The sequence below is a fragment of the Geosmithia morbida genome, assembly GCF_012550715.1.
Source record: "Geosmithia morbida isolate 1262 chromosome Unknown scaffold_13, whole genome shotgun sequence".
In the NCBI taxonomy this organism is placed as follows: domain Eukaryota; kingdom Fungi; phylum Ascomycota; class Sordariomycetes; order Hypocreales; family Bionectriaceae; genus Geosmithia; species Geosmithia morbida.
Genome location: NW_023336200.1, coordinates 135,392 through 162,611, shown reverse-complemented (window position 1 = coordinate 162,611; position 27,220 = coordinate 135,392). Strand labels below are relative to the sequence as shown.

Genomic DNA, 27,220 nt, shown 5'->3' with positions numbered 1-27,220 from the left:
TTTATTTTTTTAAAAAAAAACCATACACACGTACATACACAAAAAAGGGACGAATGATCACGCAACTGTGAGTATTAGATGATAACCACCGACACGACTATCAACAGTCAACCCAGACTGGGGATACCGTTCCGGCCAATTGGCCATGACAAACACAGAAGTCCCTGACCTGACCGACATTGACGTTTCCTCATTAGGCAGTTCGGCTTGCGTATCGTATCCAGGCCAAGGAAGATGCTTAACTGGAAGCATACACCGGCCCCGCCCTTGAGAACGACGATGTCTTGCTCATTGGCCAATGCGTCAAGATGCTGGTAAACTACTGGGTCGCCTTCCTGGTAACTGTGCGATTGCAAGATAAGAGTGCGGGTTTACGACAGTGCAGAGCGGTTCCAGGTACAGAAATGTCGCGGGGAGGCGGGGGGGGGGGGGGGGAGTCGGCCTCCCTTCCTTTCTTCACACATATATATATATACATCTTGAACGATGCAGACCGTCTCTTTCTACCATCTTCTCACCTTCAACCCTAGAACGTCAATCTCCTCTCCTCGTCTCGGACAGCTTCCTTCTTGTCTGCTGCTCAATCGCCAAAGATGAAGACGAGTACCATTGTCGCGTCCGCCTTGGCACTGCCCACCGTGGTCGGTGCCAAGCCCTACGTCACGTCGGACAAGCTACAGGAGCAGGTCAAGCTCGACAACCTCGTAGCCTCATCCCAAAAGCTCCAGGATATTGCCGATGAGAATGGCGGACACCGCGCCTTTGGCAGTACAGGCCACAATGCCACAGTCGACTTCATCTACGAGACGCTCAGCAAGACTGGCTACTACGACGTCGTGAAGCAGCCCTTCACCGAGACGTACTCGAGCGCCGACGGCAATCTGACCGTTGACGGCGCAAGTGTCGAGTCCGCGCCCCTGACGTACACGCCCAGCGGTAACGCTACCGCCACGGTCGTCCTCGTCAACAACCTCGGCTGCACCGGCGCCGACTACCCGACCGCGGTCGAGGGTGCCATTGCCCTCATCTCCCGAGGCGAGTGCCAGTTCAGTGCCAAGTCCACCTTTGCCAAGGCTGCCGGTGCCGTGGGTGCCATCGTCTACAACAATGAGGAGGGCCTGGTCGCCGGAACGCTTGGCTCCGTCAGCGGTGACTATGCTCCCATTGTCGGCATCTCCAAGAAGGATGGAGAGGACCTCATCGCCAAGCTCGAGGTCGAAGGGGAGATCCAGGCTACCCTCTTTGTCGATGCTGTCAACGAGGAGCGCGTCACTTACAATGTTCTTGCCGAAACCAAGCAGGGTGATCATGACAATGTTCTCGTCCTCGGCGGTCACAGTGACTCGGTCCCCGCTGGTCCTGGAATCAAGTGAGTTCATCCCACATCTAACACCTTTTGGAAGCCCATCTTGACCAACGTGATGCAGCGACGACGGTTCCGGCATTGTCGGCATTCTCGATGTCGCTCTCGGCCTCACCAAGTTCCGCGTCAAGAACGCTGTCCGCTTCGGCTTCTGGAGTGCTGAGGAGTTTGGACTCCTAGGCTCGTACCACTACATCAAGTCCGTCAACTCGTCCGACGTTGAGCTGGCCAAGATCCGCGCCTACCTCAACTTTGACATGGTAAGGGCTCACTCGTTGCTCTCTCCACATCCCCAGGAAGCAACAGTGTCTAACATGTATACGATTAGATTGCAAGCCCCAACTACGTCTACGGAATCTATGATGGCGACGGTGACGCCTTCAACCTGACCGGACCCGCCGGCTCAGCCGCCATCGAAAAGGACTTTGAGGACTTTTTCACGGCCAACGGCGCCCCATTTGTCCCTTCCGAGTTTAGCGGCCGCTCCGACTACGCCGGCTTCATCGAGAACGGCATCCCATCCGGAGGTCTGTTCACCGGCGCCGAAGACGTCAAGACGAGCAAGGAGGCCGAGCTTTTCGGCGGTGAGGCCGGCGTGGCCTACGACGTCAACTACCACGCCGTCGGAGACACCATCGACAACCTCAACCTCGAGGCATTCCTCCTCAACACCAAGAGCATTGCCAACTCTGTAGCCAAGTACGCCACCAGCTTCGATGGCCTCGCTCCCGTCGACGTCTCCAAGCGCGGCTGGTCGGACATGCACTCCAGGGCCTTGAACCTGAGGCGCTCCATCGCCAATGCTCATTCTTCTGGACACAGTCATTCTGGACCCTGCGGAGGAGCCGTTTCCATCTGATTTCAGATTGTAGAGTTGTGGTTTTATAGCATGGGTGGCGCGGTGTGTTTCTGGTATGTGTGCGTGATGTCTCTTTGATGGCGGGTCAAGGAGCTTTGTCTTCCAAAATGACGATAAAACGGGTGATGAGAAAACTATGACGAGATTCTACGAGATACAAATTGCACCAGATAACAATTTATACGAGTTCTTGGGCTGAGGCAAAGACTTCAGGGCGATACACACTCGTATGTATATATACCTGTAGATGATATGATGACAAATGTCTCGGCGAGAAAACAGCAGAGTTATAGTATATTAGAAAAAGGAAAGGATAAAGAGAGATTAAAGCCATAGAGGTTAGAAGATGAGCAGAGCAAGAAAAAAAAACTCCGGTACAGGGAATCGAACCCTGGGCTCCGCGGAATATCTTCCCTCAGGTTATGAGAGCGCGAAATGTTAGCCACTACACCATACCGGATTTGTTGAGAGACTTCGCCATTAATCCTTCCTAATTAGGTCGAGCTGGCATTCTAGCGAATAGAGGTGCCATGGTGATGCCGTGCAGAGTTGGATATTTAGGAGCTGTGACGGGGAACACTCTTTTACAGATGTCGTTGAGATCATTGTTGAAGTTGGTATCTATTCTATCTGTTGTTGAATACCTGTCTATTGTTGAATGCCGTAGTCTTCCTTTCCTGACAGTGAAACAGAAAGAAAAAAAACTAGAGGCATGAGAGTAGAGATAAAATTGAAAATGGAAAGGAACCCTTAGACAAGACGCCATCTATTGTTGAAATTGAAAGAGAAAAATCGTCATGCATCTTTCCGTCGAAAAAGCGATGCCAAAACACTCGACTGCTTAGCCTCCATCTCGTGAAACTCCCCATCATCGGTAGACTGTATAGTAACGGCTCCGCCAGCACCGACACGCCAGGTGTCCGACTCGGAATTTTCGGGGTCCGTCTCCCCTCGTACGGCGGTACGTATGACGACGGAGAACTGTCCTGCTCCCCCTACGTCCATGAACCCCAGCACACCAGAGTAGATGCCACGAGACCGGTTCTCGATGTCGCGCAGAATCTCACACGAGCGCTTCTTGGGAGCACCCGTCATGGACCCCGGAGGTAGGGAGGCCTTGAGGACGTTGATCCCGCTGGTTGATCCGGTATCGAAGCGGCCGTCTATCACGGATACGAGCTGGTAGACCGTCTCGTACTCCTCCATGACCATGAGCTTGGACACAGACGTGTTGTGCGCACCTACGACGCCGCTCAGGTCGTGCCGGATAAGGTCCACAATCATCAAGTTCTCCGCCCTCTCCTTGGAACTGGATAGAATGGCGTGGGCCCTCTCGCGCGTCATCTCGGCACTCTTCTTCACGGTGCCCTTGATAGGTCGAAATTGGCAGTGTCCCGTGCGCGTCCAGCTGAGGAACTTCTCTGGGCTGCTGCCCACGACTGTCGTCCCGGATAGTCGAATGAAGGCGCCGAACGGCGCAGGGTTATTCTGCCGCAGTCGCCGGTACAGTGCCCACCCGTCCAGGCTATCGCGTGGTACTTCCATGGTCGTCTCGTCTGTCAGGCACAGCTCGTACGAGTCTCCAGATGAAAGGTATCCTTGGCACTGCAGCACCTTGTCCCGGTAGGCATCTTCGGCTGGTCGTGTCGTGTCTGCTCGGGCCAGGGCTTCGTCCAGCAGCGCTTCGTCCAGCAGCGCTTCCGTGTCTGCTCTCACGTCGTCTTCTGGTCGCAGCTCGCTTACTAGTCGACCTGTCTCGTCGACCCACGACTCATCGTCTGAAAATAGGGACTGTACATAAACGCTTGATGTTTTGTGGTCAATCACGATGCTGCGGTGGATAAAGGCCATGTTGACATCTGCTACGTCGCTCGCCGGATGCGGCTCCACGCCAATCGTCTCTAGTCCGACCTCGTAGGACAGGTAGCCCATGAAGCCACCCCAAAAGGGACTGTCATCTGGCAATGGCCCGCCGTGAGACGCTGCTGGCTGGGTTTTCCTTGGGTTGTTCCTGTCGAGAACCTCCTGAAACAGGGACCATATGTCGTCCACTGAGCGTAGCTGAGCCGTTGTCGTCTTGCCCCCTTCTGTTCCGTACTGCAGCGTCTGTGACGATACCCTGTATGTCACCTTGACTGTTCTTCCCGGAATCACGAGACCAAGAATGCTATACCGGCCAGATGCGTGGCCCTGTGAATCGAGCACGATGATATCCCGCCCCCGAGTCTGTCCAAGGGCCTCGACAAGGCGCGGTGCAGTGAGGGTAGATAGCACCGCGTGCTTCTTCCAGAGCAAAGATATAGGCTTGTCCGACTGCAGCTCCTGAGCCAGAGCATGTCCTCCTGATCTAGTCGCAGTCCCGTTCGGCAGTGGTGATTTGGCGCACCATGTCACAGGCAACCGTTTCCTGCCTCTCTTCTCGAGCCATCTCTGTGAATGCGACCACCAATTCTGGAGCAGTATCCGCCCCTCATCAGACGTACATATCGACTCTGGGTGGAACTGCACGCCCCAGAGCGGTCTCGTAGCATGTCTGGCTCCCATGAGAATAGGGCCGTTGACATTGTCATCCAGGTCCCATGCCAGCGGGATCATGAGGGGGCACGCATCCGTGGGAGACCAGAAGGGCTCCTCTTGCGCAGGCGGCGCAACCTGCACGCGCAGCGAGTGATACTGTGTTGCGCGGAGACTGCCCACACCAGCAAAGATGTCGCAGTCACCGTGCGCCACACTGTTGACGATGCCGTGCCTCGCGCGTGCCAGTCGACTCACATTCGCCCCCTGCGAAAGACACAGTGACTGGAAGCCCAGACAGATGCCCAGAACGGGTATCTCATGATGGCCTTCCAGTCGCCACACCTGGTCAATCAGACCGACGTCGTCCGGATTAGACGGGTGTCCGGGACCGGGGCCTACGACGACAGCATCAAATTCGTCGACAAGAGTGGTGAATTTACGGGAGGCCTCTCGATCGTCAATGTGGACGACTACCACGTCGACGTCGAGGTATTGTTCCAGAAGTCCGATGATGTTGTTGGAGAAGGAGTCAAAGGCGTCGATGAAGAGGATGCGCTGTCGGGGGTTTACCCGATCGAGGGAACACATTTGTTCGGCAGTATTTCTTTGTCTCACACCCACTTTGAGTCAACCTTGTCGTGTACCAGTACCTCGTCTCAATATCCAGATGGAGTGGATCGTAGACAGGGTTGTTGACCCCTCAGACAGCATGATCTTTCAGACCACACATCGGTGGCTAGCGAGTATGAGAGCAAGATGGCAGACAAGAATGTCTAAATCCAGATGACCATCATGTCTGACATGTGCTGGAGTCGGCGAATATATTGTCTCATGGCTTGGATGACTCGGACTTGCTCTAATTTTTTCTTTCTTTTTCATACGTCGGATGGGTCCTTTTATGCCAAGTCTGGAAGTCGATTGGTGTAAATTTTGTATCATGCGGTGGCTGCATATTTCCACAGGACACGTGTCACGTGCATCCTTTACAAGTATAATCTGTAATAATATATGACAGCCGAATCATCCATCAACACCTTACAACCAAGAGATGAGATGATTTCGTATCAATAATACCTGTGAGAGGAAATACTGCGGTGAAATGTATCCCTCATCGTCAATATACTGTTGAAGCTCGAAACTCGACTATTTCGATCCCATTCTGTGCCCACATGAAAAACAAGAGAAGTCCACATCATAACCAATCCTCACTAGCATACGCTCGGTACACGTACATGTACGTAATCATACGAAAATTCAACCCGTTTCCTCTCCTTGGTATTATTTGTTTCCCCGTGACCTCGTAGAGATATCCGGCCTCTCCCCTAGAAGATGGGAATGTAGATGGCTTGGCCGCGGTCGACATTGTCCTTGGCCATTTCGATACGGTCCCCTCTGGTACCGAACAAGATGTCCCAGATACCAGTCTGCTTCCCGTAGTTGTGCGTCTTCCTGTACCCCTTGCGGTGATGCATGTCGTGGTCCTCGACGACGAGCTCGGTACCCGTGGCCCTGAGGAGCCAGCTAAACGTCGAGGGAGGGGCTCCGTAGAGGCGCAGACCGCTGTGGCCAAAGACCTCGGTGAAGGCGATGAACTGATGGCAGATCCACCACTCGTAGAAACCCATGGAGATACCCATGACGCAAAGTGTGGCCCATGTCATCAGAGGCACGCCCACCATGTCGAAGAACTCTTGCTCGTGGTCCGCGTAGGCGGACAGCAGAGGGTTGGGGTGCTTGGTAAGGTGGTGCGTGCGGTGGTACCTCCACAGGAACGAGACGTCGTGCATTGCGCGGTGGTACCAGTAGAACCAGAAGTCGAGCACGACAGAGTACAAGCCAATCTGCAGGAACAGCCACGCCCACCACTTGGGATTGCTCATGACCTCCGTGGGCGGTTCGGCCGGATCGTACGACACCAGGATAGACAGCGCGATGCGTGAGCCGGTGGTCTTGTACAGGGCTGCAGCCACCTTGGCGACTCCCACGTCGGGAATACCGTCTCGTTCATGCTCGTCGCCGTCCAGGAAACCGGTCATGTGGCCCACACGTCGCAGCACGTGCACCTCCCGGATAACGGTAAAGTTGAAGGCCGTAAAGTATAGGTTGAAGAGGGCGAACCGGCCTATAGATTCGTATCCGGTAACGCTGAGCCACGCCTGATGAATCGATACCGGTATCAGGGCGTAGAACAGGACCCATATCACCACTGCTATGTCCGACATGTGAGGTGTAGGGTCTGACTTGTCATGGACGGGGACCGGCTTGTCGATATCCACTGGGTAGGCGTTGAAAAAGTCGATGATGTGGTGAGCAAGGCTCCAGTTCTCTTTGGGGCTTGTCCTCCAAGTCGACTTCATTGAGTCTTGCACGTTTGGCTTTGGCGTCATGGCCTTTTTTGGCGTTGTCGTTGCTGATGTTGCTGCTGCTGTTGTTGCCATCGTTGTAGTCGCCATCCCTGGGACTGTCGTTGCCGAAGAATAGGATGAATACGGAGTTGCCAGGTCGTACTTACAAGAATAGTGACGGTGAGTTAACAATCTGTTAGCCAGGGTTCATGCAACTTGGTATACAGGCCCTTATATATCCCATGTCATGATAGCCCTCTCCCTCCCCCCACAAATGCAGAATACTCCGCATTGCATCTTGTAAAAGAGGTAATCACATGCTGTCATGACCATCGAGCCACATCATATGTCCCGAAATTTGTTGAGTCCGGCGGGGATCTACTGGACACTACGAATATCGTAAGATCGTGGAGAACTTAGCTCTGGTAGGCTGGCAAGACATTTTTAGTTGCTACAGAATGGACATCAGGCCAGTCATCCAAGATAGCATGTGCGTCTCTTCGTCCTTCGTCCTCATTTTGCTTGGCGTCAGTAACATTCCTTCGCATGATTACTCTACCGTAAAATGTGCCGGCTATGCACTCACGTCGCAATACAACCCATTCTTCGTGGCGAGCCCCGTCGTGGTGCTTGCCTAGCGAATCATGATCAAGAATGTGAATTTCACTATTTCTCTTTTAAGTCCTAGTTTGCGAGCCTAGTTTTCAAGGGTAACCCTCCTGTACAGGTTGGCGGTGCCCCATTGCATCGTCCTCATATCCGGCTGTCAGACTCAGCAGATCCTCTGGGCTTCCCGCGTGGGGTGAGGAGAGAAGGCCCCTGACGTTTCGAAGTAAACCGCGGTGCTTCGCTCATGTTCCTGACTTGGGAAGGCTGTTACGCAGGTGTTCTAGGCAGGGTACAAAGCAAACACTTGGTGGCATCTACCTGCCCAGAGTCCAGACGGTTGGTACGTGTCTCGGCTATAAAACCATGTGACGGCTGGCAGTTACGTCGGGCGTTCTGCAGACGTTTATCATCTGCTGGTTTTTCTGTTTCCGTCTGATGTCAAAGACGAAAAGGGAAACCCTGGGTGACTAGGCATCGGGGGAGTGAAACCCGCCGACCAGTCTTCATAGTACTGACGTGCTCTCGTACGATTGTGCATACGAACCATCCCGTTGCGTCTCTAGGGACGAACTGCTTGCCTATTTGGGCGGCAGGTTACCTCCTACAACAGTCAAATCGTCTGTATCGCATCTCTCCAATGACGCCATCAATCGAGTATCCACGCACAAAGGATCTTTCTAGCGAGGACCCCGTACCTTAGAACAGTGGAAATGTACAGTGTGTACTCCAGATCTGCGATGTCGGCTTATCGATCTCTAGACCAGCCTCGCTCGCTTGGGGGAACAGGGCGCCTCAACGCAGTTGCAGGGTGAATGGGATCAGCGTCAAAGATCCATGGCATCGTTGAGGCGAAGCTCGCAAGCTCTCGCAAGCTATCATGGGCCGTCGGGACCGGAGTATGCCTCTCGTTCCCCGTCCGCAGGATGCGTCTGGTACTGCACGTGGGACGTGGCCAGAGAGGCAGTGCAACAAAGCATATCTTTCATTCAAAATATCAAGTTGCCCTCGGTTGTTTTCTCTTAACACACTGACAGGTCTACACGCATATGATGATCGTCGTGCCTTGCTGACCAGCCCATCTAGTTAGGCTAGACCTGCCAACACGGGCCGGTACCGTGTAAAGTCAGACAGGCTCGGAGCGGAGACCCGGGAAGTCTCTAGGTCCCGTTCGACCATGTCCGATGATGGTGAATAGTGGAATCGGCACGTGTGTGTGTAAATCGATTCGGTTCGCGTCATATCAATGGTCATGTTTCTGGGTGGCTGTCTCTGTCTGGGGGGAGATCAGTAGCAGCATCAACAAATGGCCCGTACAACACAGGCATCAAATGAGTATCAGTCGTGAAAGTATCGGATTTCGAATGAACAAAAAAAAAATAGAATTCTCGACCGCATCCCTGGGGCCCCAGAAAGTCGGTGGATCACGATGTTTTTTGGTGAGAAATACCCGCAGTTTAAGTGGAGGGAAGGAACCTGGGGATTTGGAGATTTTGGGGTTCTTCTCCACTTTTCTGCCCTTTCAACCCGCAATTTGGATTATGTAATGCACTTCGTATGTAGTCAGCATTGCCTTGGCTCCTCCTCATTCAGCAAACCACTCAATCATTCGACATCATCCGATCAAACAACTCCTCCGTATCTGTGCCATCGGGATTGATGACGACGACGAAGACGACGGCGGCGTTCTTCTCGACTGATTTATTGATTTGAATCCATTCTCGAAACCGTTCGACAACGGAACCTAACTGCCCATCATGCCTCAGGACATGCCCCCCAAGGGCGGGTACGAACCCGTCCAGTACAAGGTGCGACGACGACAGCCTACGACAATGATGGCGGAGAAGCAAGATATAAAAAAAACATTCAATCACTGACAGAAGGCCACTTTCTCCAGCGTAACCTCCCAGCTAGAGGCTTCCGTCCGGGCGCCTTGCTCCTCGGAATGGGTGCCATCATGGGCTACGGCTGGTACAGGCTGATTGTTGGCATGCGCGAGGTCAAGTATGTGTTCACTCAAGGGCACGCTGCTGCAAGGGATGGAGAAAAGACGTGGACAGACGGGAGCTGACGTTTGGTGTATAATGTAGCGAACTTGGCCGCGAAAAGATGTGGGCTCGCATCCATCTCACACCTCTCCTCCAGGCAGAGGAGGACCGTGACCAGATTCGCAGGCACTGGGCCGATCAGGCTCGTGAGAAGGCACTCATCGGGGACAATATTAAGGTTTACAACACTGACAGGTCAGTCCTTTCCCCTCCCCTGCATTTGCGTCCTCTCTTGGTCAGAATTGCGTGTGTGGAATGGTGGAAAGATGCTGACTGCTCGTACCAATAGGTTCGTGAGGCCCACGTACGCCGTCACTCCCCAGCCCATCCAGGAATAAGCAAGGGAGGCCAAGCAAGCGAAGCGAAACCGGGGTTACAAGTGTTTGGAGTAGCCACGGTAGTTGCACGTGTACATAATGAAATGGGTTCCCGAGATTCCCTTTGTTTAAATCGGAGAGTTACGTCGGCAAGGTCAACCCGATTATATTGCCTCTGTTATACGTGACAACTCATTGGCACAAGACCGACCGGCTATTCCGCTTGTCAGAACAATACAAAAAGTAAAACGCAACGGTAAACGCAATGGTCATGTATGCCTTTTCTTCGCTAGCAGCTCGACTGAAAATACTTGTCAATACCGACGCCAGCTCTCAACATGCTGTCCAGATAAATACAGTAGAATAGTAATAATTACCAAGGGTGAACGTAAAGGAGAAGATTGACGAAAAGAGCCAAAACGCCCTACTAATAGAACAAAGAGAAGGAACAAGAAGAAGGAATAAGAAGAACGACATGCATGGACAAGATAGTACAGATCAATCACCCGCAGCCTCAAGTTCAGCCAGCAACGCCCTCTCAAGATCATCATCCTCGTCAATTCCATCGTCGTGATCCTGCTTCTGCGACTCGCCGCCCGGCGTGGGGAGACCCGAAGATTTTGGCTGGTCCTCGGCGTCCTCAGCGACGTCCTCGTCATCGGCCATGACGGCAGAACGTAGTCCCGATGCACCGCGGTTACGAGCCACACGCTGCTTCTTGGCTAGTGCGCTCTCGCCCTCAGAGTCGACGCCGTCACCCTCGCCTGTCCGGGCCTTCCGCTTTGTTCCCTGCTTCTTGTCGCTGCTGCTGTCTGACTCGTTGCCTTCGGTGTCGCTACCGCTCTCGCTCTCGGCTGCTTGCGACGAAGAGGATTTATCGTCGTCATTGCCGTCGTTACCGTCTTCGTCGTCGTCGTCGTCAAAGTCGATATCCTCATCCGTGTCCATACCCAACAGCTCCTGGATCTCGTGGTCGTCGGCCTCAGCCCAGTTGAGGTCGTCCATATCCTTCATGCCCTCGTCCTCACCCTCCGACGGCCCATCCGTCGTGTCGTCGCCGGGGCCTCGCTCGCGGTCGACGCCGGACACTCCAATGTAGTAGGGGCTCTCGTCTAGACGGCGCCACTGGCTCAGGCAGTCGAGCAGCCAGTTCTGGTTGACGATGCGGATGCTGGATATCTTGGCCGCCTGTTGCACCTTCTTGGTGCGCGGTCGCGCCGACGACACCACCAGGTGCGTGACACGCTTCGATATGCTGTCGAGGACCTGTGCACCAAAGCTCTGCGCTTGTATGCCTATATCCGATTCCTCGACTCGCACACCAAGTGGCACCAAGCCGGAGAGTACTATCACCAGACCTTCGAGAACGCTTGACTTAAGATTGTCCAAGATGTCGCCCACATCCGGCACCAGCGACAGGTCCACGCCGTCGTCAACGGAGTGGCGTCGAGGCCTGTCACCCGGGTTGTGCTTGGGTTCGCCCTTTTTGCGTTCGGACCTTCGGCGGTCGTACGTCTCGTAAAAGGCGCTATGCAGATCGGCAAGGTGATCCTGGAGCGAGATGAGCTCTTCGTCATCGTCCACGAGCAGATTCTGGCGCGGCTGCGACGCAACCAGGTCCTGGCCAATCGCCTCGCCCTGCTCCTCTTCTTTATCCAGCTCTTCCTGCATGTGCTGCAGGGGTCGTTCATTGAGCTGCTTCTCCAGCGTCTTCGCCTGCTCCTCCGTCTGGGCCTTGAGAGCTGCTTCGTCATCAGCACCACTCATACGGGCAAGCTCATCGAGGGGCGAGACAGCGTTGGCCACCTTGGCGTCAGCACCACCGGACGTGGTTCTATCCGTAGCGCTGTCGTTGCTATCATTGCTCTGCCCCTCCGTCGTCGACATGGTTTTGCCATTGGTTTGTATTGTCAAAGTCGTCGTCGTCATCGTCGTCGTCGTTGCTGCTGCTGCTGCTGTTGTTGTTGTTGTTGTTGTCGGCGACGGTGTCGTATCTGTTGGCACAATATCCATCCTCTTAGGCAAAAAGCTCGAGTTGATGTCACCGATTCCCTTGAAGAAGTCGTAGGGCATGACCTTGATGAGGTTGGGGCGGTTCAGGGGCCAGACATCGGCTCGGTCATCGATGATGACCACCATGTTTGTGCTGACGGGGAAGAGTCTCTGGAGCGTCTTGGCCGTGATGCTGCCGTTCTCGTCGCGACTGATGACACGGTTACCAAACAGCTTGCGATCCGGGTCGACGATTCGGGCAATGTTCTGAGCGTAGGCGCGTGTGCCCATGGTGTATACGTGCAGCTCGTACATGGAGCTAACCTCGTCGAGGAACTCGCGAAGGCCGGGACGAAGTTTGATGTAATATGTGCAGCCACTGGCGGCCCCGCGCGGCGCATCGTCGCTGAGCTGGAAGGACTTGACATCATTGACGGCGCCGTGGTTGGGGTTTGAGGGGTCCGACTGCCACTCGCCGACGGTCGGGTCGATGCACGCGTGGATGATGGTCTGGTCGAGGTCGACGACGAGGCTGAGCTTACGCTGGCGCAGGAGGCGCTTTTGCGTGTCGTGCTCGGCCTTCGTGGCGACGTTCTCGCTTACCATGAGGCCCGTCTGGTCGTGCGTCATGTTGATCATGGCCCGGTCGGTACCGCGCTCCTCGCTCGCCCAGTCAGTCTCGGTCATGTCGGCGCCGCAGAGTGTGCAGAGGCCCTGGATCTGGACCTCGTGACCGCATGCCTCCTCGACCGTCATGCACGGCACATCAGCATTGATGACCATGCCCTCCTCCAGCTTCCACTCCTTGAGAACGCCCTCGGCCGGACTGTCGTACTCTGTGTATGTTGTCTCGTCGGCCCACTCATCCTCGCCGATGCGCCGCCGCCACGAAAACTTGTATTCTATAATCGTCTCCTGTTTCTTGATGGCATCTCCCGGCGATTTGAGCAACTTGGTGATGGTGATGGGGTAGTGCAGGCGCGAGCCTAGGTGAACGACTTTGGTGTACATTCTGGCGTCCCTTTTCGCTCCCGTCGTACAGCCTGTTCCTTTCCCGAGTAAGTAATGGATTCTCTTTCTGTCTTCCTCCTCAAGTCAACCCGGGGCACGCGTAACGCACCTAGGCAGCTTCCCCGCTCTCGATGCTTTGGAGCGACCAAGCTTCAGCCAAGGTCATGGCCTCGCCAGAATAGAGAGATAGGGGATACAGAGATCGGTCGATGTCCTAGAAAAGATAGTGCGCCCGTTGGTCGACGCACAAGGCAATGGTAACAGAGACAAGGAGATGGGGAGACCTGAAGCTCTTCAGTCTTTATCCTAATAGGTCGCCACACCAGAGGCGTTGTGGAGAAGCTTCGCTATTCGGTAAAGACGGGGCAAAGGTGCAGGGATCATCGCTTCTCCCTAAGAAAAGCGCCAGATCACGTGATATACATCTTTGCTGATCACGTGAATCACCCTTTTGCGGCGTCAAGCATCACCAACTTCAGGCGATCGTATATGAAACATGGCCTCAGGCCGAGTTTCTAGACAAACACTAACCCCTATCGACTCCAGGATCGACCAGTGTCTCGATGGCGACTTCTTCAAGTACAAGACCGTTGATGGTGACGCTAGGAGCGTCCTCATAATGTCTACTTACTAGTACATCCCAGGTCGATAAGTGTGTGTCTTAGTGCCTAATCGTTCAAAAGGAGAGGAAATCTATTTATGAGATTATCTTATAGATGTGAGTGTAGCAGCAACCTCTGACTGCTTAGTCATCCACATACATTCTTGGTGCCACATGAGACAGGATTTCGGGTAGTTAAGGACACGGGACTCATGCGACCCGGGGGATTTTATGCGACTGATTCCTAAATACAGACAGATATTTGCAAATGAATATATATCTATCCCACCTCGTAAAGTTATACTTCCTGTCTATTCCTTCGACCTCCTTTCCTTCGACTCTCTTGCTGCACATAGAGGCAGCCATCGAAGGCCGATCCGGAGCGGAGCCGATAAAAATGATGTCGCCCTTATGATTTATCAGATTGGCCGTTGTGTCAGTGGGCCTATGGTACGTACATACGAGGAAGAACATCATCCGATAGCGCGGCTCAGTGAGATCAGAAGATGAAGCTGCGCTGCATCATCTGTATCGCCGTGGTATAGGTCACCTAGTCGTGCTTGTTCAATCGACGCATCCGTCGTTATACCTTTGATTAAAAACGAAACAACCTCGAGTACATCGAATGCCTCCTGTGAAGATGGAACCCGAGAAGCGCAAAATCGTCATCATCGGGTGAGTTCAATCCGTGTGAAGGGTCGTAGTTGAGCCGGAACAGAACACCAATGTAATGTACTTACATGAGGGACAAGGGCTGGAATCCTCGGCCTCACGACAGCAATAAGCATCCAGGATAGCATCCGTGCCCGCGCGGAGGCACCCTACGAAGTCGCAATCGTGGCTCGAGAATGGCCCGAGGCTGTCACGGGAAACCACTCATCCACGTCGCCCGACTACGCATCCATGTGGGCTGGAGCCCATGTCCGTCCCATACCGGGGAGTACCCCCCAACTCCAGAGGGAAGCAAAGTGGTTGAAACAGACCGTGGCCAAGCTGGAGCAGCAGGCGTCGGCGGAGCCATGGGCTGGCATCACTCCCACCAAAGGCCGGGAGCTTTTTGAGAGCCCAGATGAGGCGTACTGGCACCAGACGCCGTCTTCCTTCACCGAAGAATCGGGACTACGAGGCTACCGTCAACTCGGTGACTCGGAGCTGCCAAAAGGTGTCAAGATGGGAATCGAATACGATACATACTGCATCAATTCGCCTCTCTACTGTGCCAGCCTCCTACGCAGGTTCATATTCCAAGGAGGTACGACTCTGAAGAGAGATCTTCGAAGCGAGTATGAGGCCTTTGAACTGTTCAAGGATGTCTGTCTTGTTGTCAACGCCAGCGGAATGGGTTTCGGAGACACCAAATGCTTTCCCACAAGAGGTAGGAGTTTCAATGGCACCACATATATATCACTTTGCTGACACTGATCATTTATACTAGGCCAGATCGCTCTTACAGACTTGGATGGCGTTGTCGAGACCGTCACGAGGCAGAACAATGATGGATCCTGGAATTTTATCATCCCTAGATTTTATGGCGGTGGGACGGTGATTGGCGGCACAAAGGATGTCAACGACTGGGATGATGCTCCACGCCCTGCTACGAGGGACTTCCTCGTCCATGGTGTTTCCAAGCTTGGAGGCGACGTGGGCAAGTCGACAGGATTCAACATCATCCGTGACATTGTTGCCCGAAGGCCGACACGGGAGGGCGGAGTTCGACTAGACCTTGAGCACGTCGCCCCGAACCAGCATTCCAGCATCACAGGACTTCGACGGCTGATACATGCCTACGGAGCCGGTGGAAGGGGGTTTGAGTTGAGTTGGGGGATTGCCGCTGATGTGGCAGCTCTATCCCTGGAGAGTCTCTCGACTGGTGCAAAAGCCAGGTTGTAGTTCTTACTGAAGTTACCATATGAACTGCGATTGCATCCAAAGACTGGCTGGAAACTGACGTCCGGGAATGATACGGATACCTCAGCCCCGATCACTGCGAGGACGAGGAAATGATACGTGATGATCGTAGAAGCCATACGGTGAGCAAGTAGTACTTGGAAACTGGAAACAAAGTATCAATGTAGTAAACAAGAAGAATGGCATCATGCCCGGGGAATCAAGCGTCATCACGTATCTAACCCATATATACAGCCGTTATCGTCCCATTGAATGTACACACCCTTCCAGAACGCTCCCCTGCCAACATTCACGCCGTTGCTTGAATGATCTTGAATCCCTCCGACACCATCTTGGTAATCTCCTCATTCTTGTGCGGTAGCAGACCCAGAGCAAAGGCCACGTCATTCCACTGCCTCTCCGTCTCGCATCGTCCCAGGCGGGCTGCCAGCTTATCTGCCAGCTGTCTAGCATGCTTATCCTGTTTTTGATATTAGTCGAGGGTATTCTTAAAAGGGGGAACGAAGTGGAAAATGGTGGGAGAGAGATGCAGAAAAGAAGACTAACCTTTTCCACAAAGCCAAGAAGAAATCTGACAACTCTGCGGAAGCTCTCCTCGTTCATCTCACTGCCACTGAGAAGACCAAACATGTCGACAAAGTGGTTGTAAACGGCATTATCTTTGCTGCTGAGCTCGGTGAAGAACATGCGCGCCAAGTCGGCAATACGTCGGTCCTCGTCCTCAAGACACTTGGCCATCTCCCCCAGCTGTCCCTTGACCTTGACCTGGCCGGCCAGGATGAGGAACGTGAGTGTCATTAGACACGTGCGCTTGACCGAGGCGTCCGAGTCGCCCAGACGGCGGTACAGGAAGTCGGTGTTCTCGTCAATCAGGTGGTTGAAGCTGACGGCCATGTCACCCAGCGCAATGACAGCGTTGGACCGCACAATGGCATCGGGCGACCTCTCCATGATGGTGATGAGTAGGGGCAGGTTCGTCTCGCAGTATTCGGACGACACGCACATCAGCTTGGCCAGGCACAGGGTCGCCGCACCCTGCAGGTGCTTGTCGGCGTACGATGTGTTGTTGGCGCAAATATCAGACACCAGCGGGCCAAACAAGCGGAGCAGCGAGTTGGGGCCGTACAGGAGCTCGCGCTCGCGGATGTGTGCCATGGCCTCGGTGAAATCGTCTTCAGACGTGCCACCAATCAGATCCAGCTCGTCGGCCTCCCCCTTGTCCTCGTCCTTGCCTCCTGCTCCCGCGGCCGCCTGCTTTTCCTTTTCTTGCTTGCGGCGCTTGAAGTCGAGCTCGCATAGCTCCAGGTGCACAATCTGCTTGATGGCTACGTGGCCGACAATGAATAGCAGCTGCGACAGCTTGATTGCGTTCTCCCGGTTCTTGGGCCGGTCCAGTTGGGCGCCCAACTGCGTCACCGTGGGATCTGATAGGTGCGGGTCCAGGTTCTGCGTAAACTGCTGCGTCATCTGCACCGTCCCGTCGCGCGAGGCCGGTCTCGACGGTGGCTGGCCAAACACCATCTTGGTCTTGCGTCGGATAATCTCGGAGCACAGGGTGTCTGGGTGCTTGGCCAAAGCATAGATGGCACTGATGGCCTGCTCAGCCAGTCCGTACCACTCCTTGCTGTCCGACTGCACCTCGGTGATGGCAGCTAGCCGCACGCACACAGCGTGGTCGTTTGGCAGGCGCGAGAACTTGACGGCTGACTCCCTAGCCTGACGGCCCGTGGGGTTGATTCTCCTGAGGGCAATGCACGTGTGCTTAGCCAGCTGCAGGTCGTTGCGGCCGTGGGCGGCAAGACCTGTGCGCAGCATCGTCTCCATCTCGCCCACGACGATGTCGGGGCTGGCCGTGGCCAGCATGCCAAGGATAATAATGGCTCCGCGTCGCTGGGTGCGCGAGATCTCACGCTTCTGCACGCCGTACACCTGCCACAGCTTGTTGATGACAACATCGGAGATCATGCCGCCCTTCATCATGGTGGACAGCAGCTGCTCCAGCGACGTCAGCTCGGCGGGCGTGGCGCCAAACGTCAGACTGATCATGTTACGCGCAATGTAGTTGGCGGCATCATTAGAGCTGAATGTGTCGGGGGCCTCAAAGAAGAGTCGCTTATAGCAGTCAATCAGGTGTGTCTGGACGCCCTTGCCCTCATCGCTGTTGCCCTTGGTCCAGATGAGACGCAGCATGCGCCGAATGCCAACCTTGTTCTGCTCAATGTCGTAAGCATCGCCAATCTCGAAGTAGTCGATGGCCTCGATGACCTCGCTCTTATTCCTCGATCCCAGGAGCTGACAGATGGTGCCCGTGGCTTCGTGCAGCACGTCTATGAATTTGAGCGCTTCGGTGTAGTACCGGCGCGTAAGGGTGAGCTTCTCAATGGCCTCGCTCGTGGCCGCCTCCTCCTGCGCTTTCTTGATCGCCTCGGCTTTTTGCTCATCCGTCATGTCCCTGGGCTTCTGGGGTGACTGAACCTGCGTAGCCTCGTCTAGGAGTTCGTTGTCGACAGCCGTGGCATCCTGGCCACCAAACTCGGGCACACCGGGAGGCGGCTTGAGAGCGTTGAGCTCTTCCTCGACCCTATCATAGCGCGCCTGCCACTCTTTCTTGGACAGCTGGGCGCCGTGCATGACGGTGAAGGGGTGCGTCTTGATCAGGGTGCCTAGGAGCTTGATGGCGTTCCTGCGAACATTGCTGCTCTTGTCTTCGAGACTGCGACAGGCGAGCTCAGCAGCCTTTTGGCGGCGCTTGGGGAACTTTTGCTCCAGCTCACACAGCCTCATGTACACCTGCAGGACCCTGCAGCGGGAGTAGGGGTTGATGTCGAGGAAGCGTTCCTCAAGAACATCGAAAAAGGCATTCAGCTGGGTCTTATGGTTCTCGTGGGGTTCCTCCTGGAGGGTCAGGTAGGAGATCATGTTGCCACAGACTTCGATGAGGGCACAACGGAGGGTATATGACTAAGAAGCTTGTTAGCTTTCGGTTGGCCCTGCTTATACGAGGTGCCCATCACGTGGGATGCGGCTTATGCAAGTTTTATGGCTCACCTCGCTGTCTAGTTGCTTTGCAAGCATCGTCATCTGTTTTATGACCAGCCGCGGTGTGAGTTCCGAGAGCTTGGTGATGAAGGTGGAAACGGATTTGGGTCCCCTGGTGTCGTTAGAGTTGAACTCTTTGTTACTGATTTCACGAAGCACCTCGTCGGCGAGTTGGGGGTAGTCGTAGGTCTCTGCCAGAATATGCAGGAACTCGGCCATGGGTTCGGGAAGATGCTCAAAGTAGGTGAGGTTCTGGATGATGTTGATTTGAGCGGCTGTGGCAGGTTAATACTGTTTCCTTCCTCTCTCTTCCTTCGATCAGATCACCTGAGGAAAAGAAAAACAACCTACCATAGCCATGGCCGTGATGCTTGACGGCAATGCACAGAACCTTGAAGCAGTGCATCCTGATGGAGGTGTTCTTTGCGCGCTGCTCGCTCTCGAGAATCATGTAGACGGGCCTGGTGAGCAGACCAATAAAAGTATCCCTCTCGCTGGTCGTGAGGAAGATCTTGGAGAGCTTGAGCTTCATGACTTTGCACATAATGTCTAGGGCGGACTGCAGCTGGGCTGTCGAGTCCCAGGCGTCATCCTTGGCGCCCTTCTTAGGTTTGGCTCTTCCCCTTGCGACGGGGGCAGTAGACGACTTCTCGGCGGCCTTGGTCTCGACGGCAGCAATTGTCCATTGCAGAAGGAAGCCGTAAATCTCGAGCAGCTGCTTGTGATGTGACAGGACGCTCTCCTCATCGGGCGAGTCAATGTCGCCGTGGACGGCATCGGCCTCACTGCTCAGACCGCTCATGACTAAGTCAAAGACCTTGCTGAGGGCATGTGTGGGCAGATATGAAGTGTATTTTAGGAGGAGCTGCAGCGAGTCGATATTGGCAGCACGCATAATGGCGTCGGGGTTGTCGGCCACGGCATCGACGATAGGGTTCAGGACCGGGTTGAGGACCTGGTTGGTCAGGGCTTCGGGTTCATTTTCGCAGTCGAGCAGGGTGCTATCGGCTTCAGGGGTCGGGATAGTCGCGGGGTCGGACATGTAGTCCCTGAGGGCATCGTTGATGTCAAAGTTTATGGTCCCCATGATGGGCCTCGGGGTCACCAACGGGGGTGACAGGAGAGGGGTTGATCTAGGGGGGAGGGAGAGGAAGAAAGAGAGAAACAGTTCAACAAAAGAAAGAAAGAAAAAAAGGTCCTATGTTGACAATAGTCCTTTGAAACTGCCTCTGGCAAGGGCTGGAGTGGTTAGTAAAGGGAAAGAAATGTGGCGATGATGTTGGTGGTGATGATGGTGGATTTGGCGTTGACCGTCGAGACCCTGGCAACGACTGTTTTTGTTTTCTTGGGACGCGCCTTTCCCCCACCATTTTGTAAATTGATCCACTCCACCAAACGCCCAAAAGCGGCACCAGCAAAAGCGCGTCAAATTTAGCAAGGCGCCTCTTACTTGCGCTTTGATCAGTTATTAATCCCTACAACAAACTCATTGACTTTTCTTTTTACATGTGCAGAGCATTGCCACCCTTGTCTGCGGCATATCTGCTTCTTCTGTTCGACATCCTTTCTTTTTTTCTTCTTCCCTTTCCAGTCTGATTTGAAGGCAACCTCTCCTCCCCCCTCCTCCGATTCTTAACCATGGCAGTCGGTGCTGTAACTGGTGATCAGTTCGTCATCCACGAAGATGCAAGGACTGAAGAAACAGAGCTGATTGACGAGGAGCATGCATTAGCTGCCACTGAAGATGACATGTCTGCTGTAGCCACAGAAGAGGAAGAACTTGGCCACGACGAACACCAAGACCAATACACCGAGCAAGAAGCAGAAGAGGAGGAGGAGGAAGAGGAGGAGGAGGAGGAGGAGGGAGATGACGAGTACGAGAGTTCAGAAGACGAGAGGGTTGACCAGGGAGTCATGGCCGACATGCTGAAGCTAGAGCAGGACTTCCCCAGCTTTGCCAAAAAGTACCGTCTCATCAAGCGTATCGGCGAAGGTTTGTCTAATCTGAATGTCGGCACTTGGACGGACATCTTGTCTGTTGGTCTTGCCAGCTGACTCTTTGATGTATCACTCCAGGCACATTCTCAACGGTATACAAGGCCGAGGACAAGCTCTACGACTACTACAACAACGAGTGGACAGACCAGATCGGCGTGCCCAAGTGGACGTCACCACCTGTGCGTCGGCACCAGAACCCACCCCGTCGACCGACTCGTTACGTGGCCATCAAGAAGATCTATGTGACTTCGTCCCCCTCGCGCATCTTCAACGAACTGGAACTCCTCAACGATCTGCGCAACTGCCAGGCGGTGTGCCCTCTCATCACAGCCTTTCGCCAGACAGACCAGGTCATTGCCGTTTTGCCCTATTTTCGCCACAGCGACTTCCGTTCCTACTTCCGCGACATGACCATCCCCGACATTGCCATCTACCTGCGCTCCTTATTCACGGCCCTCAAGAACTGTCACGAGCATCGCATCCTGCACCGCGACATCAAGCCCACCAACTTCCTCTACGACCCAGCCACGCAGCACGGCGTGCTGGTAGACTTTGGCCTTGCCGAGCACGAGGGTACCGAAACGAAACCCTGTCTCTGCCACGAGGTGCGCGAGAATCGCCGTGCCCGCCAGGCCAACTCGGTCTGGGCCCAGTCTGCCACGGGCCAGAACCAGGCGGGCTACCCCAAAAACGACACGCGACCATCGAGACGCGCCAACCGCGCCGGTACCAGGGGTTTCCGCGCCCCCGAGGTACTCTTCAAGTGCACCGAGCAGACGACGGCCATAGACATCTGGTCGGCAGGTGTCATCCTGCTCACCATCCTGTCCAAGCGGTTCCCCTTTTTCAACTCGGCCGACGACGTCGAGGCCATGATTGAGATTGCCACCATATTTGGGACACGCAAGATGAAGGCCGCCGGCCTGCTGCACGGATGCGTCTTCGAGACGACCATCCCCACCGTCGGTACCCAGGGCTTCACCCTTGAGAAGATCATCCTCTGGAGCACCTGTAGGACAGACGATAAGCCCCTGACCGATGAGGAGAAGCTGGCCATCAGCTTCCTTGAGCGATGCATGGATTTAGATCCCAGTCGTCGTATTACGGCCAAGGAGGCCCTACAGCACGAGTTTCTACGTCCAACAAACCATGCGCCTGGGGATGATGACGAAATGGACATGCTAAATGCTTAAATCATCGTAGACACCCGTCTTTTCTATTTTAGCACTATGTATATACCAGCCTGGGTGGTGTGAACGAAATATGCGTTGTGATATGTCATGGGAATGGGGCTTGATATTAGACTTTGTTCTCATATATACAGGCGTTCATTTGGTCAGCTTTGTACGTTACGACGATGGTAAATATATACATGAGACATGGGAGGGTTGGCATTGAAGAGATATATGATTTGATGACAAGTCCCAATTCTCATGCTTGATCATCAAATAATTTGCTTCTTTTTTTCATCGTTTAAAGACTCCATTTCAACAATTTTCCCCTGATGCAAGGCTAGAAGCCGACAACGCCAAAACCCCGTTTCCACCATGTAGAAAGAAGAGTTCTGTTTATCTGTAATGAATGAGGAAAACATCTATCCCACAGGTCTCAGTATGAGACAGACTTGAGGGCGCAGGGGGAGAAAGGAGGCAAGACAAAGGGAAAAGATTTTCAACAGAAGAAACAAAGAAAACTTTCATATTCTTTTTTCGCCTCTATTGGGCTTTTCCTTTTTTTTTTGATTGTTGATGTGATAAAAAAAACCTAGTTCGCACTCTTTTTTATACATGCGACCCAGGTGATTCTGTTCGTTGGGAGAGACGGTCATTTTTCCCATCTCAATGCCTAGTTCGTCATCTCGTGCTCTCCGTCATCCCATTTTCTTTTTGTTCCTTTTGTTCCTTCCTCGATACTCCATTGAAGCCAAAACGTTTACTCAAATAACACAAAAGAGGGAAATCTAAGCAACGAGCTCAACGACACCACCGGCCTCCTGGATCTTCTTCTCAGCCAGACGGCTCACCCAGCGGGCGCGGACGACGAGGGGGATTTCGGGAAGACGGCCCTTTCCGAGGACCTTGGAGTAGCCGAGGGGAAGGAGGTCGAGAACGGGGACGGTGTCCTTCTTCTCGCCCTGGATGTAGGCGTCGCGGGTCTCGACGGGGACAAGGGACCAGAGCTGTAAGGTGTTAGTCTTCGCTTTTCGTGTTCACATTTTCGAGTCCTCTAATTCGCGATCTTCGAGAAGAAACGGGTTTCTGCTATTGGAGAGGTTGGGAGTATGTACCTTATCGAGGTTGATAACGGGCTTCCAGAAGGGGTTGGCAACCTTGTGGAAGTAACGCATACCAACCTTACCGAAGTAACCAGGGTGGTACTGTATAAAGAAAAGAACCTGTCAGTATTCCCGTTGTCATCTTGCACACACGTAGTGCGTCGTCGCTGGAGAGCAAATTTCGAACCTTGTCCATGTTGGTGCGGTGGTGGTGCTGACCACCGGCAAGACCACGACCTCCGGGATGCTTGCGGTGCTTGCCTACACGGCCGTGTCCGGCCGAGACGTGGCCGCGGCTGTTGAAAAGAAAAGAGTCAGTCCATTGTGTTCTTCCATTCGTGTTCTTTAGAATAATGTCTATCATGTCCCTCTCTCCTGTGTCTCCCCTACCCCGTCGTCCCTCATTTGTTGCCTTCTCTCTCCAAACGAGCAGAGAAGCAACGTCGTTTTTTTTGAGGGACACAAAAGAAACGGAAACACAGAGCAAAGGGAACATGTAGCCATCGTGAGTACAACGTACAGCTTGCGGGACTTGTGGGTGCGGGTAGGCATGGCGACGGTTGTTGGCTGTTGTCGCTTTCCGGAATATTGCGTCCAGGTTACAAGGACGTGGGCAATATGTTTTTTGCGCTGCCCTACCTGAGAATGGAGAAAGTTCGGCAGTTTGCTCTCAAGGGTTGCTCTGCCCTAAGAAGTTGTGCGGATGGTTTTCTTGGGTGGGGCTTTATGTTTGTGTGCATGGACTTTGTCAGCGGCGCCCTGATTCTCTCTCTGTGTGGGGAGCACGTGATTTTGGGCTCATTTCTACATATGGACCTGCTTTGGTGTCCATTTTGAGAATATCGGTGCAGCCTCGGTGAGTAAGCCAATGATACGTCACTCGTTTACTTGGTTGCTTGGTTGCTTGGCCCCCCTTTGAGAGTCCCATTGTTTTCTTTTGTACACCGTCCCGTACCTCCATCCAGGCGGCATCAACAATGAATTATGCAGTGTTACTACTAGCTACCTGCTCAAGATGAGTACCGACGTAGAAGTCGGTGGCGTCGCCGCAAGCCTGGGCAATCTCGACTTTCACCACCCACTCACGCCATACGATGTCCAGGAGCAGTTTATGAAGGCAGTCTACGATGTGCTGGAGGCTGGCAATGGACAAGTCGGTATCCTCGAGAGTCCGACGGGCACAGTAGGTCTCACATCTTTTTTGTCACCAGTAGACACACCAGCATCAACCCTGTCGAACTGATCTGACACCATGGCTTCCCCTCTACCAGGGCAAGTCTCTGTCTCTCATCTGCGCGACTCTGACCTGGTTGCGCAATCACAAGTCCTCGGCTCACGAGGCTACCCTGCAGCAAGCCAGTGAGGCGTATAAAGATGAACCGTCATGGATGATTGATCAGCTTCTGCGACAAAAACGGAATGAACTCTTACGTCAGTGGGAGGACCGCGAGAAGCGTCTTGAAGCTGCACGTCTAAAGGAGAGGGCCCTGGAAGAACGTGTTCGCAAACGTCGTCGTATTGAAGATGGTTTAACTAGCACATTATCACACCGCTCTACCGAAGACGAAGACGCCGAATGGCTACTGGACAGTACTAGTAATGACAAGAACGATTTACAAGACCCACTGTCTGGACTCAGTCGAGAGTCAAAGGAGATATTGACCAAGATTGGCCTTGGTAAATACAAAGGTCCCAGAGCTGCTGAGGAGGAAGTGAAGTTGGAAGAAGGTATCAAGGTGTGCTTGTCATCCATCTATATACGCAATCATCGGCGCGGTAATGGTAACATCTTTTTGTAGATATACTACACTTCGCGTACGCATTCACAGCTGTCACAATTCATCACCGAACTTCGACGTCCAGCATTTCCTTCATCGTTGCCAAAGTCACTGGCACAAGATGGTGCCCCTCCACAGAACGAGACCGTCAAGCTCCTCCCGCTATCATCACGCCAAAGGCTCTGCATCAACCCATCCGTATCAAGACTGGGCTCCGTTCAGGCCATTAACGACCGATGCTCCGAGTTACAGCAGCCCAAGTTCGGCAAGAAGTGTCCCTATGTGCCTAAAGAGGAACTCCTCTCGCAGACCAACGACTTTCGTGACTCCGCATTGGCGTCGATACCAGACATTGAAGACCTCCACCAGCTGGGCAAGTCCCTCGCCGTGTGTCCCTACTACGCATCCCGCACAGCCCTCCCGGGCGCCGAGATTGTCACGCTGCCCTACCCGCTCCTCCTGCAGCAAAGTGCACGCGAGGCTTTGGGCATCAAGCTCGAGGGCAATGTTGTCGTTATTGACGAGGCGCACAACATCATGGACGCTATAGCCAATGTCCATACTGCAGAAATTCAGCTGAGCGACATGAAGAGGGCGAGGTGTATGCTAAGCGTCTATGTCAAGCGGTTTGGCAAGAAGCTCAAGGGCGAGAACCGTGTCAACGTGGGCAGGGTGGGAAGAGTTATTGAGGGGCTGACAGAATGGATGGAGGGGGCTATCAAGCTCAAGGTGTGTCGACTCAGAGGATGATGCTCCCTTTGTGCGTTTGTATGTGTGGTGTGGTGCTGATTGTCTCTAGGAACACGGCATCGTCGACCCAAATGACTTGACCCGCCACAAGGGCATCGACCAGATCAACATGTACGAGCTGATCAAGTACATACAAGAGTCCAAGCTGGCCTTCAAAATTGAGAGCTACGTGGCGCACGTAGAGAGCGAAAAGGACCCGAAGGCAACATCTCGACACAGCAGCAGCCCAGTTCTACACTCGCTCGTGTCGTTTCTCGTGGCCTTGACCAACCTCAGTTCCGAGGGACGCATCTTCTACGAAAAGACGGCAGGAGAAAACACGTCGCCGAACCTGCGATTGTCATACCTCTTACTGTCGCCCACTCACGCCTTCTCATCGATTGCATCAAGCGCACGAGCCGTCATTCTGGCTGGCGGCACCATGTCCCCATTCGACGATTACAAGGACCACCTCTTCCCTACCATGGACCAGACCAGGATCACGACGCTGAGCTGCGGACATGTCATACCCAAGGAGAACCTGTGCGTCTGGACGCTGGCGTCAATGACACCCGGAGCAGCGCCGTTCGAATTCAGTTTCCAGCGACGCGGGGACCGCGATATGATTACCAAGCTGGGCCTTGCCCTGGTGAATGGCTGCTCGGTCATCCCGGATGGCGTCGTCGTCTTCTTCCCCAGCTACGCCTACCTCGACGAAGTGGTCAAGGTGTGGCAGCAGGGCGAAGGGCAAACAGTCTGGTCAAGACTGGAGGCACGTAAATCCGTGTTCCGCGAGAGCAAGGGCTCCTCGAACGACGAGGTGCTGGATTCCTACTCGCGCGCCATACTTGACCAATCGGGCAGCAAGGGCGCACTGCTGCTGAGCGTGGTAGGCGGCAAAATGTCAGAGGGCATCAACTTTTCCGACCGGCTGGGCCGGTGCGTCATGGTTGTCGGACTTCCCTATCCAAACATCGCCTCGCCAGACTGGAAGGCCAAGATTGAATATATCGAGTCGACAATGTATACGCGACTCCTGGGCAACGGCGAAGGTGAAGATGGGAAGAAGATGAGTGAGACGGAGGCCCGAACAAGGGCTAAACAAGCCAGTCGTGATTTCTACGAAAACGCATGCATGCGTGCCGTCAATCAGAGCGTCGGCAGGGCGATCCGACACAGAAACGACTATGCTGCCATTGTGCTCGTGGATAGACGGTTCGGCACGGACAGGATACGCAGCAAATTGCCGGGTTGGATCAGGGCAGGGATGCAGACAGGAAGTGAGCATAAAGGTCTTGGTGGGTTGATGGGGACGTTGGGTGGCTTCTTTCGGGAGAAGAGGTGATATCTTGATAATGGTCTTTCAATGGTTCTGCCAATGACGGTTGCATGTCTGCAATCGATGGATCTGGAAGATGTTGAGCCCTTTGTGTATATGTACAGTGTATGTACGGTGACGTACGTGGTCACGTGATACATTCAGCGTGATGCGAGCTCCAATAATTGAACCACACAATGTTCCTTTAACCAAATTCATCGAGACCAATTCGAGTGGGTTGAGAGGCGATGGGAAGAATAAATTGTCCTCGGTATTATTCATCTATCTTACAGAATTCCGTTCGTGGAGTAAATATTGTTACTAGTAGTTGAAGTGAGTCAGACATGTACATGTAGAGCCGCCACCCGCCACATCAAGATTTTAAGCGGAGTATGCGGTCCAATTTCTCCATTTGGCAATATTTTTTCTTTCTTCTTTTTATCTATTATAGAAAAAGAACAAATTAAAGACTCAACAATGCGACGTTGCCTATCAGTTCAAACGCGCACTATTGTC

At 53.6% G+C, this 27,220-nt stretch overlaps 10 protein-coding genes across 10 annotated transcripts; 5 read left to right on the top strand and 5 right to left on the bottom strand.

The window, feature by feature from the left end:
* Positions 1 to 593: 593 nt before the first annotated feature.
* Positions 594 to 2,222, top strand: GMORB2_2406 (Zn-dependent amino- or carboxypeptidase, M28 family; the record flags this gene model as incomplete). The annotated part of the gene is made up of 3 exons (XM_035464386.1): positions 594 to 1,369; positions 1,428 to 1,623; positions 1,692 to 2,222. 3 exons carry the CDS (start codon positions 594 to 596, stop codon positions 2,220 to 2,222), a joined length of 1,503 nt encoding a protein of 500 aa, XP_035319572.1.
* A 795-nt stretch (positions 2,223 to 3,017) lies between these two features.
* On the bottom strand, positions 3,018 to 5,327 carry GMORB2_2405 (para-aminobenzoate synthetase; the record flags this gene model as incomplete). Its single annotated transcript, XM_035464385.1, has 2 exons — positions 3,018 to 4,013; positions 4,089 to 5,327. 2 exons carry the CDS (start codon positions 5,325 to 5,327, stop codon positions 3,018 to 3,020), a joined length of 2,235 nt encoding a protein of 744 aa, XP_035319571.1.
* A 734-nt stretch (positions 5,328 to 6,061) lies between these two features.
* On the bottom strand, positions 6,062 to 7,177 carry GMORB2_2404 (Sterol desaturase/sphingolipid hydroxylase, fatty acid hydroxylase superfamily; the record flags this gene model as incomplete). Its single annotated transcript, XM_035464384.1, has 1 exon — positions 6,062 to 7,177. The coding sequence occupies one exon, from the start codon at positions 7,175 to 7,177 to the stop codon at positions 6,062 to 6,064; it is 1,116 nt and encodes a 371-aa protein (XP_035319570.1).
* Positions 7,178 to 9,447: 2,270 nt separating this feature from the next.
* On the top strand, positions 9,448 to 10,076 carry GMORB2_2403 (GRIM-19 protein; the record flags this gene model as incomplete). The annotated part of the gene is made up of 4 exons (XM_035464383.1): positions 9,448 to 9,498; positions 9,588 to 9,694; positions 9,781 to 9,933; positions 10,028 to 10,076. The coding sequence occupies 4 exons, from the start codon at positions 9,448 to 9,450 to the stop codon at positions 10,074 to 10,076; spliced, it is 360 nt and encodes a 119-aa protein (XP_035319569.1).
* Positions 10,077 to 10,553: 477 nt separating this feature from the next.
* Positions 10,554 to 13,058, bottom strand: GMORB2_2402 (uncharacterized protein; the record flags this gene model as incomplete). Its single annotated transcript, XM_035464382.1, has 1 exon — positions 10,554 to 13,058. The coding sequence occupies one exon, from the start codon at positions 13,056 to 13,058 to the stop codon at positions 10,554 to 10,556; it is 2,505 nt and encodes an 834-aa protein (XP_035319568.1).
* A 1,241-nt stretch (positions 13,059 to 14,299) lies between these two features.
* Positions 14,300 to 15,549, top strand: GMORB2_2401 (FAD dependent oxidoreductase; the record flags this gene model as incomplete). Its single annotated transcript, XM_035464381.1, has 3 exons — positions 14,300 to 14,334; positions 14,412 to 15,034; positions 15,095 to 15,549. 3 exons carry the CDS (start codon positions 14,300 to 14,302, stop codon positions 15,547 to 15,549), a joined length of 1,113 nt encoding a protein of 370 aa, XP_035319567.1.
* A 307-nt stretch (positions 15,550 to 15,856) lies between these two features.
* GMORB2_2400 (condensin complex subunit 1) lies at positions 15,857 to 19,693 on the bottom strand (the record flags this gene model as incomplete). Its single annotated transcript, XM_035464380.1, has 4 exons — positions 15,857 to 16,027; positions 16,114 to 18,528; positions 18,616 to 18,881; positions 18,958 to 19,693. The coding sequence occupies 4 exons, from the start codon at positions 19,691 to 19,693 to the stop codon at positions 15,857 to 15,859; spliced, it is 3,588 nt and encodes a 1,195-aa protein (XP_035319566.1).
* A 551-nt stretch (positions 19,694 to 20,244) lies between these two features.
* Positions 20,245 to 21,797, top strand: GMORB2_2399 (cell division control protein 7; the record flags this gene model as incomplete). The annotated part of the gene is made up of 2 exons (XM_035464379.1): positions 20,245 to 20,599; positions 20,683 to 21,797. 2 exons carry the CDS (start codon positions 20,245 to 20,247, stop codon positions 21,795 to 21,797), a joined length of 1,470 nt encoding a protein of 489 aa, XP_035319565.1.
* A 767-nt stretch (positions 21,798 to 22,564) lies between these two features.
* On the bottom strand, positions 22,565 to 23,431 carry GMORB2_2398 (large subunit ribosomal protein L27Ae; the record flags this gene model as incomplete). The annotated part of the gene is made up of 4 exons (XM_035464378.1): positions 22,565 to 22,783; positions 22,892 to 22,981; positions 23,067 to 23,175; positions 23,400 to 23,431. 4 exons carry the CDS (start codon positions 23,429 to 23,431, stop codon positions 22,565 to 22,567), a joined length of 450 nt encoding a protein of 149 aa, XP_035319564.1.
* A 463-nt stretch (positions 23,432 to 23,894) lies between these two features.
* GMORB2_2397 (chromosome transmission fidelity protein 1) lies at positions 23,895 to 26,731 on the top strand (the record flags this gene model as incomplete). The annotated part of the gene is made up of 4 exons (XM_035464377.1): positions 23,895 to 24,062; positions 24,151 to 24,615; positions 24,679 to 25,386; positions 25,457 to 26,731. 4 exons carry the CDS (start codon positions 23,895 to 23,897, stop codon positions 26,729 to 26,731), a joined length of 2,616 nt encoding a protein of 871 aa, XP_035319563.1.
* Between the last annotated feature and the right edge of the window lie 489 nt (positions 26,732 to 27,220).